The sequence below is a fragment of the Cariama cristata genome, unplaced genomic scaffold (genome assembly GCF_000690535.1).
Source record: "Cariama cristata isolate BGI_N322 unplaced genomic scaffold, ASM69053v1 scaffold1844, whole genome shotgun sequence".
NCBI lineage: Eukaryota > Metazoa > Chordata > Aves > Cariamiformes > Cariamidae > Cariama > Cariama cristata.
This window is the reverse complement of record NW_009612161.1, coordinates 77027-91851: the sequence shown is the minus strand read 5'-3', so window position 1 is coordinate 91851 and position 14825 is coordinate 77027. Positions and strand designations below refer to the sequence as shown.

The window sequence follows — 14825 nt, the reverse complement described above, 5'->3', positions numbered from 1 at the left end:
TCTGCACACAGGTCAGGGCGCGCCGTGGGTCCCGCTCAGCGAGGTGCCGGCGTGGCCCAGGTGGAGCCACACCAGCCCCTGTTACAAATATAAATAATCACCGCTTTACTGGTGCGTTTCTCCCACCCCCCCAGGAGAAGCAGCAATGTAATCTGTGAAATGCCAGCGTTGCATCCCGATGCCATCGTGGAAACTGCGCTGCCTGGTGAGGCACTGAGCGACAGCTTTCTTGACAGTCGTGGTTTGCTTTACTCAGAGTGGCATCCCATCTCTAGTTTCTGTTGCTGCCCAAAACCTAGCGATTTTCCCTGCAACAAGGTTCCTTTGTACTACAGTATTTGGTAGCCTTCTTCTGGGCTCTGAGGACAATACGTGTAAAAATGCTGCGTTATTGGGGTGAGATTCCAGTTTCATCTAACCAGGCCAACCGCAGCTCCTTTGACCTGCTTCAGCGAGAGTTTCGTACTGTGGAAGTCCAAGATCCTCCATTGCATCAGCCATCTGCAAACAAACCCCGGCCAACCACCATGTTGGACATCCCCTCGGAGCCCTGCAGCCTCACAATTCACACCATTCAGCTCATCCAGCACAACAGGCGGCTGCGCAGCCTGATCGCCATGGCTCAGGCTCAAAACCAGCAGCAAGCGGAGGGCATAAAAACTGAAGACAATGAACCTCTGCCATCTTGTCCAGCCTCTCCACCTCTCCCTGATGACCTGCTTCCTCTGGATAGCAAAACCCCCAAAATGCCATTTCAGCTGAGGCACAGTGACCCAGAGAGTGATTTCTACAGGTGTGTTGGCATTTCTTTGGGTTAGTTCTTGGCTGAAGGAAACTGAGTGTTTTTAAAAATATATAAGGTTATGTTGATTCCCGTAGGCTGAAGGGTCAAACGGTTGTATGTAGACTATAAAACAGACTTTGAAAAGAAAAGATTTAGATTTCTCCTGTGTGGATAACATGCACATTGTTTAAAATAAATGTGCTTTTGTTTCCTGTCTATAAAATGTGGATGTATAGTGCTGATTTCTGTCTTGTTAGTGCTACGCTAAATATTTGTGAATGGTTTTGCTATGTTCAATGCTGTTTTGACAAGTTTAGTTATAGGATGTGAAGTCTCTTCTACTTAGGTCACTCACTCACAACTAAACTTGCCTTATTGTAACTGAAAGTCCAAAAGACGCATGATTAGGTTTTGGCTGTTTAGTAGTAGGTTCTGGAAAGATGATTTAATAACATATTTGTAAGATTTAAGTGGCTAAGCACCTGTGACATAGTAACTATCACACTTCACCTTGTTTGTTGGTGTTATTGTGGTCAGAGGTGGCAATGAGTATGGGTGAAGGGAATTCTTGTCTCTGATACTGGCTTCACAAGGGCTGGAGAAAATGTAAAGGAAGGTTGTGTTGTTTCTATCTCTGCAGCCAATCTTTGATTAAATAGTATTGCCACCACCTCCTTATCTACTACTCTGACAAGCACTAAATTCACAAGGAGGTGTTGCATTTCTTGTAGGAGCTCACGATACTTTGTAGGTTATGTGCATTTAAATTCAGGGATTAATCCTCACTACTATAACTTTCTGTTCTTAGATTAAAGACTGTGCACCATTGCACATGATGTGGGAGAGGATAATAGATTTTAGTTTTTAAAACGAGGAAAATGTGCATCAGTGAAATATAATTTATCAGTTAAATGCCACTCAGATCTTTAAGGGCCTGAGGTTGCATAAAATGCATTTTATGCAATGTTGCTTTTGGTAACATAGTCTGTCTGAACAGTAGAGTGATTATTTAGTGCTGTTTGTGGGGGAACATCATCGTCCTTCTCGGAAGAAGTAATGTAATGAGCCAAGATGGGTGCAGGGAAATACAGTCCTGTGAGAATAAAGTCTGAGCCCCGTGGTTTGTAGAACTGAGCAGTGTTCTGCTCTGCCCTCCCCAGTGGCTTCAGCTTTAAGTTAAGTTTTCGGTGGCTCTGTCCATGTTTTAGGTGCTGCTTTGTCTTTTTGTTGTCCCTTTCGAGTTTCTGGGGTCCGAGTAAAGAAATGTTATTTAGCAGTCAACCACATGGGGGAGTTTAAGGACTAGATTGTGAAAACTGCATAGACAATTTTGAAATTAAATGTTTTGTGGCTGACAGAGAGTGGATTTATAATGAGCTGCAGTGTAGACTAGAATTTGATTGTGTGCTTGCTAAACCAAACTCATTTATGCTTTTCCAGGAGGAAACCTTTGAGTTTGCTGTTGCATGTTTGTTCTTAACTGTTTTAAGACACTTACATGAATTAAGAATAGCAGATGCTGTTATAGTAGGAAAAATAAAGTTACACGATTTGCTGACGCTTGTTCTTAGTGCGTAAAAACAAATCAAAGAAAGACCATTCTTCCCCTTGATGAAACATGGTAATGCTTAATTTTATTGCTGCCCTCTGAAGTGCCATTGTCAGAGTTACAGGATTTTGACTAAATCTATGTTTTAATTCTATTTTTTTTGGCAGTAACCTGGCTTTGAGAAGCAGTGTATAGGTATATTTAGACATAAGAAGAAAGGAAGATAAGAGCTGCCAGCCTGAATCAGACCACAAGTTTCTTTAATATAGACATGTCCTCTTCTGTTTCCTTGTTATTCATTTTCATCCTTTGACCCCACACCCTTGTCTTTTATTTTGTTAAACTCTGGATTCATTGTTTTTAACTCCCTTCCCCCCCGACCCTGTACCTGTAACCCCTACCTCTCATCTCTTTTGAGATGAGCAAGAGGCAGAACCTAATTTACTGCTGTTTTTTAGTTATTTCGGTCTTTTCAGCCCCCCAAAATCTGTACCATGAGCAGTTTTAATCACGATGCTATTCCTCTCCTCCATTTTTCCAGACGGTTTATAAGTATGTTGGAACAAACCTTGATTCTGGCACAGATCCCTGAGGGAAGACCTGGACTCCACAGTGGAGATCTCTTCCATACTTGCTTGTTGATAGATTTGAAGGACTCTAGTAGATTTGTGAAGCAGGCTTTCAATTTATAAAAGCTGTCTGGACTCCTTCTGACTGTAGCGTATTTACCCATGTATCATCTAATTCTGTTCTTATAATTTATTTGAATTTCCCTGATGTGTGAGAATATGAGGCTTCCCAGCCTGCAGTTCCTCGCATCTTTTCTGAAGCTATTGACAGAAAATGTGAAAACATTTTCTTTTTTGTGGTCCTCATGGGCCGAGGCAGTTTAAAGCAAAAGGTGGCTCACCACAGCTATTCAGCTATTTCATCCTTGAATTCCTTTAGTATTCCCGGATGAATTACCATCTGGTCCTGTTGCAACTGTTGATGTTACAGTTCTTGGAATACACAATAAGGGGTTAACATTTGGTTTTGGTTGGTGTAGAAACAGAAGGTAAGCTTAAAGCATTATCCATGAAGAATGAGTAAGAAACTGTAGTCATGAAGCTACCATTTGAACAGGAGACTCTTACCATAATACGGCTGCTAGCTTTTTCTTCTTCCCTGTTCAGCTTCCTCCGATTAGCATGGAGCCGTCTTCAAAAGAAACCTAACCTACTCTTTATATGCCTCTTCAGATGCTTTTTCTTGTGTGTGCATGCTTGGTTTCTTAACAGATTTCTCTGTCATTCTGTCATTTGTGTTCCTGACCACATCAGATGTGTGCTTTGCATTGAAAGATAATCTGTGAACAAAACTGGGAGCTTCCAACGGGAAGACAGTTCATGGCAGAAGGGCTTGTAGTTAAGAAATGTCAATACAGAAGTAGGTGAGCAGGTGTCAGTGGGATAGCAGGTTTAATGTTGGGAAGGATTTAGAGCAGTTGTAATTAGAGCGGGCGGAACATACTTCCCCTGTTGGACTAAGCACTTTGGCTTAGCCCCTAAACTGTCTGATCTTCTGGGTTGTACCACTGGGACCCAGTTTATTTTTGCCATTATCTTGCTCTTATCCATTGAGCAGTTTCTTTTTATACCTGTGCAGCCTTCTGTAGATGTGGCAGAGACATTAAAAAGAGGCTTACTTGGGATGAGGTGGAAAGAGGCCCTTTTCCAAAAAGAAACAACTTTCTGGTTTGAGTTAGTGTGCTGTGTTCTTTAATGCACTCTCTGACTTGTATAATCTTGTTTTTCCAATGCTCTCCTTTATTTTACTGTTTTGGGGAAAATGGCTCTGAAGCGACCTTGTTGCACCTCATTTGGTAGAAATTCAACTCCACAATGTAATGTTTCATAAAATTGATGTGTTCATAGGAAAAACAATCCCTCCCTCCATCTGCTGCTACCTTATGCTCACCTAGGAGGGAGCAGAGCACTTCGTTCCGTTACTGCAGTTGAGTGAACCTCGGCTGTTAATCCTTGTACTGACTTAGCCCAGACACTTTCCCCTGAAGATAGTTGCAAGGGAAATGAACCACAAGATCTCCTTCCCTCTAAGAAAAACAGCCTTACAGGAGAGGAGCTTGAGTGAATGAATGGTGTTGCCTTTGAGGGATGGCTTGTTGTCACGTTCACTGACTGACACAAAAAATGAGCCTTTTGTGAGTTCTGAAACCTTATTAATTCTGAAAATAGGTCTGGTTGCTATAAACAGACACTTTTTTCATGTGTTCTGTTGTGAAGTTCTGCATGTTGCAGGTTTGCTGGTAGCAGTGGGAGAAGGCTGGGCTTTGGATCTGATGAATTCATGGCTTGGCAGGTAGATTTCTGTCTGGAACATCATCTAGTGTTGGTGATCCATATATAAAAATACAGAACTCTATTGGAAATACAAAATTGAAGAGTGATAAATTGGCCGCTATTTGTGATAAATGTCATACTATGTATTCTGTAGAGATGATCACCTCCAAGTCACAGGCCTAATTGCCAGTCTTGTTAATCTCTGGTGATGGAAATTTAGGGATTAAAGTACTCTTGTTTACTTGCAGCTATATGACCTGGGAATATGTTAGGTAGGTTTGGCTTTGGATGGTTGCTGGATGGGGAACCTTTCAGGAAAGCAGTAGGTGCTGCAGAGAGTGGCATTCTGCATAATGATAGTCTCTGGAAGGATGCTTTTGTAGATGCTGAGTATCTGGATGAGGTCTAAGTCCAAGGCTCTTTAGCTATGATCTTCAGGGAAAAGGAGAAGTTTGCTGTTGCTTTTTGGGAAGGCTTGATATTAGATAGCTGCTCTCAGCTTAAATATATCTATATAGTTGGTTTTGTTTATGTGCACTCTTATCAGACAGTACCTGAAAGTTAAAGGATATGAAGAAAAAAAGATATTTTCTTATTTGTTGGATTCCATTAACATCTGCAACAATATTTCAATTTTTTGCTGTCTAATCAGGCTTTTAATCATCTTCCTTTGTTGTTTATTGTGGGAAACAGGAAAACAAGAGAAGAAAACATAAGAAAAAACAAAACAAAATTGATTGACCTTACCAAGAACAAGAAGTGGGGATTGGATTTGAGTACAGTACCTGAAATTTCTTTTCTCTCTGTCTTTAATTGATTAGATTTCAAGTTGATTATATCCCTTTCAGCATAGTAACCTAGCTGCATTTTAATGCTGGCAATTAGTTTCTTTTCCTCTAAGAGTTTAAAAGAGATATAACATTCTCTGCTGCTTCTGAGCAGTGATGTGCATTGCTAAATGGTGGTTGTGCTCTGTGTTACAAGTGGCTGAGTATCATGCTTGGGCTTGCCAAATTCTGTGTCTAGTTTAAGTTTACCCACGTAGTGTTTTGAGTGAATGGCAGAGCATCCATAATGGCTCTTTATTTACCTCTGTATTAATCATATCTGGTGTTCAGTGGTTTTGGTAGCATAAGGTGCTCTCAACTGATGGCTGCTGGACAGCTAGCTATATCCTTTATATGTTCTAAAAAAGAAGATAATCTTTTTTATAGGCATAAATTTTGATGGTTATTTTCTGGTTGGTTTTGTTCAATGGTTGTTTTTTTGCTGTTATAACCTCCTGGTCCCAGTGTTGTATAAGACATATGGCTGTTTGTGAACTTCAGAAATCTGTCACTGGGAGATAGAGGGGGGAGTGAGGGAGATGTAAAAACAGTATGGGTAACACTTGGTTTATAAGGGAACTGATGATCTTTTAATTCATCTTGTCAGAGCGCCTGCTGTCTTCTTTACAAAGTAGTTACATAAATGAGTAGGAATTGGGATGTGAGTCATTTTCCAGCAATTAATAACTGGGATGAATCCATGACCTGAGATCCACATGCTGTTCTTAATATCCACTTAGAAATATCATCATCTGCAGCTCTTAATATAGTGTGATCCCCTTCTTTATTTGAATAATCAGAAAGTGCTGAGTGGGTATTCTTGAAAATGAATGACTTTGGTCCTGATAGGTCTGAGTTTAACCTTCCATTTTCACTGCCCAGAAAAGTTATCTTTTTTTTACTGCTGTGTTTCAGTGGTTTTCTATGGGTCAGTCCCAAGGATCAGGAGGAGCTGAGGCTGTATGACCCAACATCTTGACGAGACTGAAGGGTACCTAATGCACTTGTTGGAGAAACAAGAGTAGTCAGAATTTTATCAAGGCATGAATGCTGTCTGTGTACTGTTTAATCAGGTCTTGTTACTGGCAAGAGTGGTGATATGCAAGTAATGTAGGGTGAGAGCGAGGCGAATCTCAGGGTGGGCTGCGGAAGATGTTGGGAGAAATTGATCAGGAACAAATGAAGAGTGAAATTGTTAGCTTAATTCTGCTGTTGGTGCTGAATGAAGTGTGAAAAAGTGTATAAATACCATACTTAGCAGAAAGGAAATTTCATTTTTTTGACATCAGCATTTGAAGACCGTGTTACTGATACAGGCAAATACATCACATGCATTTCATTGTGATTTGAGAAATCTGGTAGAAGTGTGTTTACCTTTCAGAGGCCTTGCCTTATCTCATCTTCTCTTTTTCCTATGTGGAATTTCTGTTTGTTAACTCATCTTGTTGAAAAATTTGATTGCCTGACTGTAAATGAATGATGTTTGAAGTGCTCATGTCAGTTGTTCTCCATCTCCTCCATCCTGCGTGGGCACTCCTTCCTGCTTACCAACACTGAGAAGAGAGGTCTCAAAGCCAAGGCTGGGGAGCACTGCTCTACGGCAGAACCTCTCCAGGCCTGGTGTTCACTTCTTAGGTTACATACAGGGATACTTTCAGTGTCGTGCTTAGTGACTACTGGAAATGAGGGCAGGGAAATGGTCTTTTTGGCTACACTGTACCTTTATGAAATGTATATGTGTCCTGTTTCTTGCTTTTTATGTGTGTCTTTTGCATTATAAATTCAGATCTTGTCTATCCCAGAAGCCTTTGTATCTGACTATTAGGCCTGTGACATCAGAGATAATAAGGAAGAGAAATGTAATTAACTGAGAGGGGAAATGATTTGCATTCATGTTATTTAAAATGCCTTTTTTTGTTTGTGTCAAGGACCCATTTAATTCACATCTCCAGGAGAAAAGCTCTTGGGTGGGAAGGGAGTTGCTTAAGGGTTCAGAAGATTTACATCCCACATTCATGCATCACCCAAGGAATCTTCCAGCATTAGAAGGGAGAGTGAGAATTTGCAGTGCTGATTTGGAGGGAGGGGAATAAGGGAAAGCAGATAAACCCTTACTAGGTAGTGTCCATATGTAATGGAGAAGCTGTGCAGAACCCCAAACAATCTGCTTTCCCTTTGTGCATCACCTTACTATTGACAATATCTCTTCAACTGGTATGTTCCTTTCAGTTTTTGGAGGTGTACTAATTTTATCTTTTCTGTGTTTTAGAGGAAAAGGGGAGCCAGTGACTGAGCTGAGTTGGTCGTCCTGCCGGCAGCTTCTCTACCAGTCAATGGCCACCATCCTGGCTCACACAGGCTTTGAATGTGCCAATGAGAGTGTCCTGGAGACCCTGACAGACATTGCCCATGAGTACTGCTTGAAGTTCACCAAACTGCTGCGCTTTGCTGTGGATCGAGAAGCTCGACTTGGGCATACCCCTTTCCCTGATGTGATGGAACAGGTATTCCATGAAGTGGGCATTGGCAGTGTGCTCTCACTGCAGAAGTTCTGGCAACACCGCATTAAAGATTATCACAGCTATATGCTTCAGGTGAGAAGAGCAGTAGGGACCTGATGGCACCAATAAATGTACCCTCAGTACAGTTGCTTATTCCTATAGCAAGTCTTGGGTCTTACTGAAGTAAAATCAGATTAGAAAACCTCTTGGGTGTGGAGGGGAGTCATCAAGGAAAAGAGAAACAGGATGCTTTTGAATGGAAGACAGAGACCCTTATTTGTGTCCTTACTGAGGCTAAGAATGCTCTACTGATGCTTTGTCAGGGTTTAAGAGAAAGTCCCCAGCTCTTGAATGGCCCAGAGAAAAATATCAAGTAAGATCAGTACTGACTGATAAACTGAATTTTCTGCTTTAATGGTTGCTTACCATTTCAGAAAACAAATAAGCAGATGAACAAAAATTACTTGGCTCTACAGTGGCTTGTGTTTGCTTAAGCAAGGAATGACTTGTGCTGATCTGAGTTATCACACAGGTGCTACCTTCCACTTTAGAGGGGACTGTGCTTCTGTGGAGAAAGAAAAGGAATTGTTGAATTTCTTGGAATAAGAGGTGCCATATCAACGTAAGTTGTAAGAATAAGGGTATGGTTTCTCTTGGTCCAGGTATTCTGTGAAATTAAACATATGCCTTTTATTTGAATGATACAATGATACAAGTTGTGGACTTAGAGAAATACAAGGATTTGAAGTGGGACTTTTACTGCTACTCATCAAAAAACAAGACTTGAATCAAGTCAATAGCCCGTGACCAAAGGCAAAACCTGCCATCCCTTCCTCCTTGTCACATTATCTGCGTGCTAGTTAACTCATCTTGGAGCAGCTGCCTTGTGCTCCATCTTTTCCCAGGGTTGACGCCTTGTAGCTTACAGAGCCAGTATAAATCAGAGACACCTGTAAGTGCATGTGGTATGTAAATTGTGATGGACTCTGGAGTTTGTGCATAAAAATAAATTCATCAAGATCTGTCTTCATTAAAAACATTTTGGTTCAAAAAACCAGTTCATTTTTGTTCAAATGTTTTTGTTCAGGTCTCCTGTTGGAATTTGGGTTTTCTGCATCATTCTGCTGCTGCAGTTCACTGTCACCCTGCAGCTGGTCATTGTCTTATTTGGTCTGTTCTTCATGCAGGGCTAAGGTCCACAGTGACCTCTATATTTGGAAGTATATCTAGAAGGGGGACATAGGCTTTGGTATTCTTTTTCCTTCTTGCTTCTGCTGTTAAAAAGCCTTGGGCTTTTCCTGAGCACAGTTCGCTGACTGTTGGGTTTCAGTGATATAAAGAAGCATTTGTTAGAAGCAGACAAAATCTGAAATTTTTTATTTAATTGCTTACAGTTCTTAAGTTTCTGGAAGTACACAGTAGTTGTAAACTCATTCCTGTATTTGCTTCACTTCTCTGACTGGAGATAACTTCTGTGTTTTTTGCTGTGAACCTGGCAGAAGGTACCCAGGCTTTGCCCAGTGGTGACTACAAAGCTGATGAATTATATCTGAGCTGCTTGTTTTTTAATGCTGGAGTAAATGTGTTACTGGCAGATGGGGAATGGTCTTATAGGTAGAACCAAAAAGTAAGACTGAGACACTTTGCTTTTGTTTTGTGCTTGTTTAAATTTCTGGGTCTCATCATCACTGTCTGTGAAATACAGGTGCTTGTATTTATCAAGCAGATGTGTTAGTGGATTAAACCTCTTATTAAAGTCCCTTGTTACAGGACAGAAGATGTTCTTAAAGGGGAAAAAAAAAGTCCTGTGTAGCTGATAACCTGTTGTTCATTCAGGTCAGATGTTAATAATATTCCGGGAACAGAGCGCACTGCAGTGTAATTGCCATCAGAGTCTCTGAAGTCACTCTGACCTTTCTGGCCTCTTTTTCACCCTCACTGATCTTTGACAGGTTAGCAAGCAGCTCTCTGAAGAGTATGAGAAGATTGTCAACCCTGAAAAGGCAGCAGAAGACACAAAGCCTGTGAAGATTAAGGAGGAACCTGTTAGTGATATTACTTTCCCCATAAGTGAGGAGCTGGAAGGAGATCTGGCTTCTGGTGACCAGTCTTTGCCTGTTGGAGTCCTTGGAGCTCAAAGCGAGCGCTTCTCGGCCAACTTGGAAGTAGAAGCTTCCCCGCAGACTTCAGGTAGGGGTTTCTTGCTACTGCTGGAAGCAGTCTATCAACTGTTTCATGTTATCTTGTTTCCATTTTTAATAGCAGATCCCAATGTGGGGAAGGAGAGGGAGAAAAAAATTTTAGGTTTTAATAAAAAAATCTGGTTGGGAGAGAAACCCTTGCTTGCTTTCTAAATACAGAACCAAAGAATCAAAGATATCAATTATGAACATTTGTTAAATATTTACTCCATTTGTGGACTCTGTAGAACACAAAATGCTTTATATGGTGTTTATTTTTAGGGGGTCGTTAAAGTTCTTGGCTTTGTTATTGGTGTGAAGTAGGTTGTTTTTCTACAGTGATGACCCAAGGGCTTTATTGTTGTTTTGAACTTGGGTGTTTGGTGCAGGTACGAGTACCAGGTTGGTTTTTTTTTCCAGGCCAATGTAACAAAGACAAAAAAACTACTGGGTTTATATTACATTAGTTTAAAAGAGACTAGGGTTTTATCCTTATTTCTAGTAAGGAGAGTACTGGATTTTTTTAAATTTTTTTTTCTGGGTACTGTTGGATTCTTGTCCAGAGATTCATGTTACTGAAAAGTTGAAGGCCATGTTCCTTGTGACTGGAGTAAATTCAAGATCCTGTATAGTTTAGGCACTGAATGAGTTATGGAAATACTAATGATACTTGGTGCAGTCCTTCATATTCAAAAGTCACTGTGGTAGTGGCAATCACTGTTTTATGAAAACTTATCAGTGACTGATGTGAAATGGGCTTGTGGGAGTCTCTCCAATTCTAGCAATTCTACCCCAAAGCCTGCTGTAGTTAGCCGAGGCTGTAGAAAGTGAAATGGTGAGTGAAGTAGTGGGGTTATGGAGACTGCACTCTTTTCCTCAAAGTATCATCTCTTAATGTTGGCATTGAAGCACACTGATGGCCAGCATGGGAGAATCTGCTGCTGCTGCGCATTTTCTCTGTCTATATACAAGTTTTATTCTGTGCACTGTTTAGTAGTGCTAAATTTTCTGGAAAATGAAGAAGACATTCTTCTCACAAGGAAAGCCAGGTTTGATTTTTGTATAGAACCTTCTGAACTCTGGAAATCCCTGCAATAAAAAGTGTTTCACTTAAAAATCTGGTTAAAAAGCAATGAAGCCTGTACTCCTATTAACCCTAAACTAAGTAGCATATATAGTGAGGTTAGAGTATACCTCTGAGTCCATTAGGGTGGTTTTTTGTTTTTTTTTTTTTAAATAGCATGTTCTGCTGAGTTTTAAAAAAGCACAAATCCATCTGATGTTTTTCTGGAAACTCATGTTGTTTTCCATAGTACCTCTGAAATGTGAAGTGCTCACATTTTTGTGGGAGAGGAACAGCAGACTCCTGGCCCATCTGGGGTTGTGAGTGATTCATCTGGAAAGCTTTGTATTAGCATCTACCACTTGAGACCAGAGGTTAGCATGCTAGCTGTATATTAAATGCCTCTTGCCTCTCTGATACCAAATTGATGTTTTCTAATTAAGAATACAAGTGCTCTGTTCCTCCCTTTTCACTTCACAAGGGCCTTTGGAAATCTCATCACTGTGAGAAGTCCCAGTCTAGAGCTGGGCAAGCATAATATCCCAAGGAGCAAGAAAAAGCTGCTGCAATTAGGACACCAGCATCTCGAAAATACAAGTGTGAGGCCCGTAGAGAAGGCAGCAAGGCTTCAGTGTCTGAGGGCAAAACTCTTGTTACAGCCTCCCATGTTCTGCTTGTGTTTCTGCTTATGCCTGACGTTGCGGTTGTGGGCTAGCTGCTTAATTTCATTTCAGTTGGGGAAATGGAGGCAAAATTGGGGATCTTGTTCCTCCACCCAGCAGGATAACATGAGGATTAGCTCATTTGTAAGGTACTTTGAAGTTAAAATGCTTTGAAGATGAAACGTCCTGTGTTGATGCTTAAGTACTGTTAGTCATTAGTGACACTCTCAATGACAGTTGATAGAGCTGAAAGGAATAAGGCTGAGCGATGAAGAGCCACTGATGAAAGAAAGACGCAGTAAGTTAAGTGAGCACCTTTGATTATTGTGTAGACTGGAGCTGCAACTCCGTGGAACAGATAGTGTTTTAATGATGTGTCCACTGTTGTTGAGAGGGATACATTTACTTATAATTAACATAAAAAGGACTTTTCATTAAGGCAGCTGGACACCAACAAGCACTTTCATTCTGACTTGTCGTCTAACTGCTGAGCTAATGTAGGCTGTTACCACAAAGGTCTCCTAAACCCTGGTTTGAGCTAAGCTGCTCTGGAAAAGATTCCTGGCTCCTTCAGAAGGGAGAATTTACATTACAAACATGTGGTGGAAGATTTGTTCCCTGTGTAATTGCTAGTAATAAGGGACTATTGTTAGTAGTATATTGATAATAGGGAATAGTAGTAGGTTTTGCTTAGTTATGCTTTCAAACTGTAGCCAAGCTCCATGAGACACAAAGTTTGGAAAACCTACTAAAACTGGTTTCCTAATTTTTTTATTTTCCATATGAATTTAACCCCACACAAGAGGGACCAGATTTAAAAGTGAGAAGATTTCAGGCTTTCTTCAGTTCCAGGCTGTTGCGCCCATCTCAGCAAGGGGCCCAATTAGTGTATTTTTAATAGGATTTTTGTCTTTCTTAAAACTGTAAATAAGCAGAAATAATGCAATCTATAATTACTGCTCTTGGGGAGAAAAACATTTGCTGTTATCAAGAAATATGGTTTTGTAATCTTATACAGAAAATCCTCAATCTGCTCAAATTGCACAATAGTCCAAGTGTTTTTTTTAAAAAAAAAAGAGGGGGTGTGTGTGTGCTATTTCCCAGCAGGGTGTCTGCGAGGTTGAGCCAGGAAGGTTTCTTTCCATTCTGCTGAAGGTTGGGATGAGACCTGCGGGTGTTGAGTACAAGGAGACAGGCAGCTGGATGGCTGACTCGGCCAACTCTGATGTCCCTGCATTTCAGTGCTGGAAGCGGCATTTGAGACTGTTCATGTACCTAGTCCTCTGCACTCTCACTTCACCTCCCCTGCAGAACTACCAGAAGTCCAATATGTCTCACAGCTTAAAAGAGGTTGCTGACATTGCAAGGACCTCATCATCACGAATGACTTCTGGACTGCGTCTTGCTTATGCAGGGTCTAGTCCCTGTGCTGTTGGTGTCCTCACGGCTGCTGAGACCCTCCTTCTGGAGAGTGATGTGCACTCTTTAAGTTGTTGTTTCTCAGGGAGAAAACCACATGAAGAATGGTTGTGAAAGGATAGCATCATATGTTTTACAGCGGCAATTACTGGGCTATTAAAAAAACAACCCAACAAACAAAAGCCAACAGGTTTTTTTTTTATTGTTTCACATTTGTTGATCTGTTGTGGTTTTTTTTTGCCCCCAGCCTAGTTCACCTCTAGCTTTGCTTTTGCTCCTTTACCAGTGCTGCTGTCCCTTGCATCTACATGTGGTTTGTAACTTGTCTTTTTACTCAGTTACTACTGTGTATGTTTTCTTTCTGTAGGGGCTGAAGTGAATGCTTCCCCACTCTGGAACTTGGCACAGGTAAAAATGGAGCCACAGGAAAATGAGGAGGCCAATGTACATGGCCATGGGGTCCTAGGCAGTGATGTCTTTGAGGAACCGATGTCAGGCATGAGCGAAGCTGGGATGCCACAGAGCCCCAATGGCTCTGAGAGCAGCTACTGTTCTCATTCTGCTGACAGTCTGATGGGATCCTCACCTGTCTTCAACCAGCGTTGCAAGAAAAAGATGAAGAAGATGTGAAAAGAGACAATCTTTTTATTTAATCCTGATGGTGTGTAATAGACTTGAAATGAACTAAGAGAGCACTATGATGGCTGTGATTCATAAAGAGGGCTGGCCCTGGTGTATGAGGGACCTTGCGTAATATTATTATGAGACATTTGATGTGTAGTGCACTTCAGCTTCCCTCTTTGCTGGCTTCTGTACTCTATCCTGACTCATGAGATTGAAGATCACCCTATGCATTTGATGGTGTCATGGCTTGCTTTGGCAGATTAATGATGAAGTTACTTGTGGAAAGTAGTTGTGAGGAGATTTGCTAAGTCATAGAATCATTGAATAATTTGGGATGAAGGGACATCTTGAGGTTTCTAGTCTCTAGTCCAGCCCGCTGCTTAAAGCCCAGCCTATTAGATCAGGGTGCTCAGGGCCTTGTCCAGTTGAGTTTTGAATATCTCCAAGAATGGTGATGCCAAACCTCTTTGGGTATTTTCCCATATTTGACTACCCTCATAGTAAGAAAAAAAATATTCTTGCATCCAGTTGGAATTTCCTGTGTTCCAACTTGTGTTCACTGCCTCTGTTCTATCATTGTTAATCTCTGAGAAGAGTCTGAGTCTGTCTTCTCTAACGCACCCATTAAGTGGTTGTATTCAATGAGATCTCTCTTTAGCCTTTTCTCTTCTTAAGTCTGAAGAAACCAAGCTCCCTGAGCCTTTCCGTGTACATCCTGTGCTCCAGCCCCCTAACTGCCTTTGTGGCCTTCCACTGAAATTGCTGCAATGTTCTTGAAAGAGGGAGCACAAAAGTGGATGCAATCCTCCAGATACAGTCTCACGAGTGCTGAATAGAGCAAAAATAATCATTTCCCTTAATGTGCTGGCTACAT

At 41.1% G+C, this 14825-nt stretch overlaps 1 protein-coding gene across 2 annotated transcripts; it reads left to right on the top strand.

Annotated features, from left to right (window-relative positions):
• Positions 1 to 380: 380 nt before the first annotated feature.
• Positions 381 to 14202, top strand: SUPT7L (suppressor of Ty 7 (S. cerevisiae)-like). 2 transcript variants are annotated; one of them, XM_009698493.1, is made up of 4 exons: positions 381 to 793; positions 7772 to 8096; positions 9956 to 10193; positions 13695 to 14202. In XM_009698493.1, the coding sequence occupies exons 1-4, from the start codon at positions 381 to 383 to the stop codon at positions 13955 to 13957; spliced, it is 1239 nt and encodes a 412-aa protein (XP_009696795.1). In that variant the 3' UTR covers positions 13958 to 14202. The 2 variants fall into 2 exon arrangements, with proteins under 2 accessions (XP_009696795.1, XP_009696796.1); XM_009698494.1 differs by lacking the exon at positions 381 to 793 and adding an exon at positions 3748 to 3761.
• Positions 14203 to 14825: the final 623 nt, after the last annotated feature.

Bases quoted from the DNA above. Each gene is read 5' to 3' on its own strand.
- SUPT7L (XM_009698493.1), top strand. From the start codon at position 381: ATGCTGCGTTATTGGGGTGAGATTCCAGTTTCATCTAACCAGGCCAAC. The intron at 794-7,771 runs GTGTGTTGGCAT...TCTGTGTTTTAG, and splicing joins CCAGAGAGTGATTTCTACAG to AGGAAAAGGGGAGCCAGTGA. The intron at 10,194-13,694 runs GTAGGGGTTTCT...TTCTTTCTGTAG, and splicing joins AGCTTCCCCGCAGACTTCAG to GGGCTGAAGTGAATGCTTCC.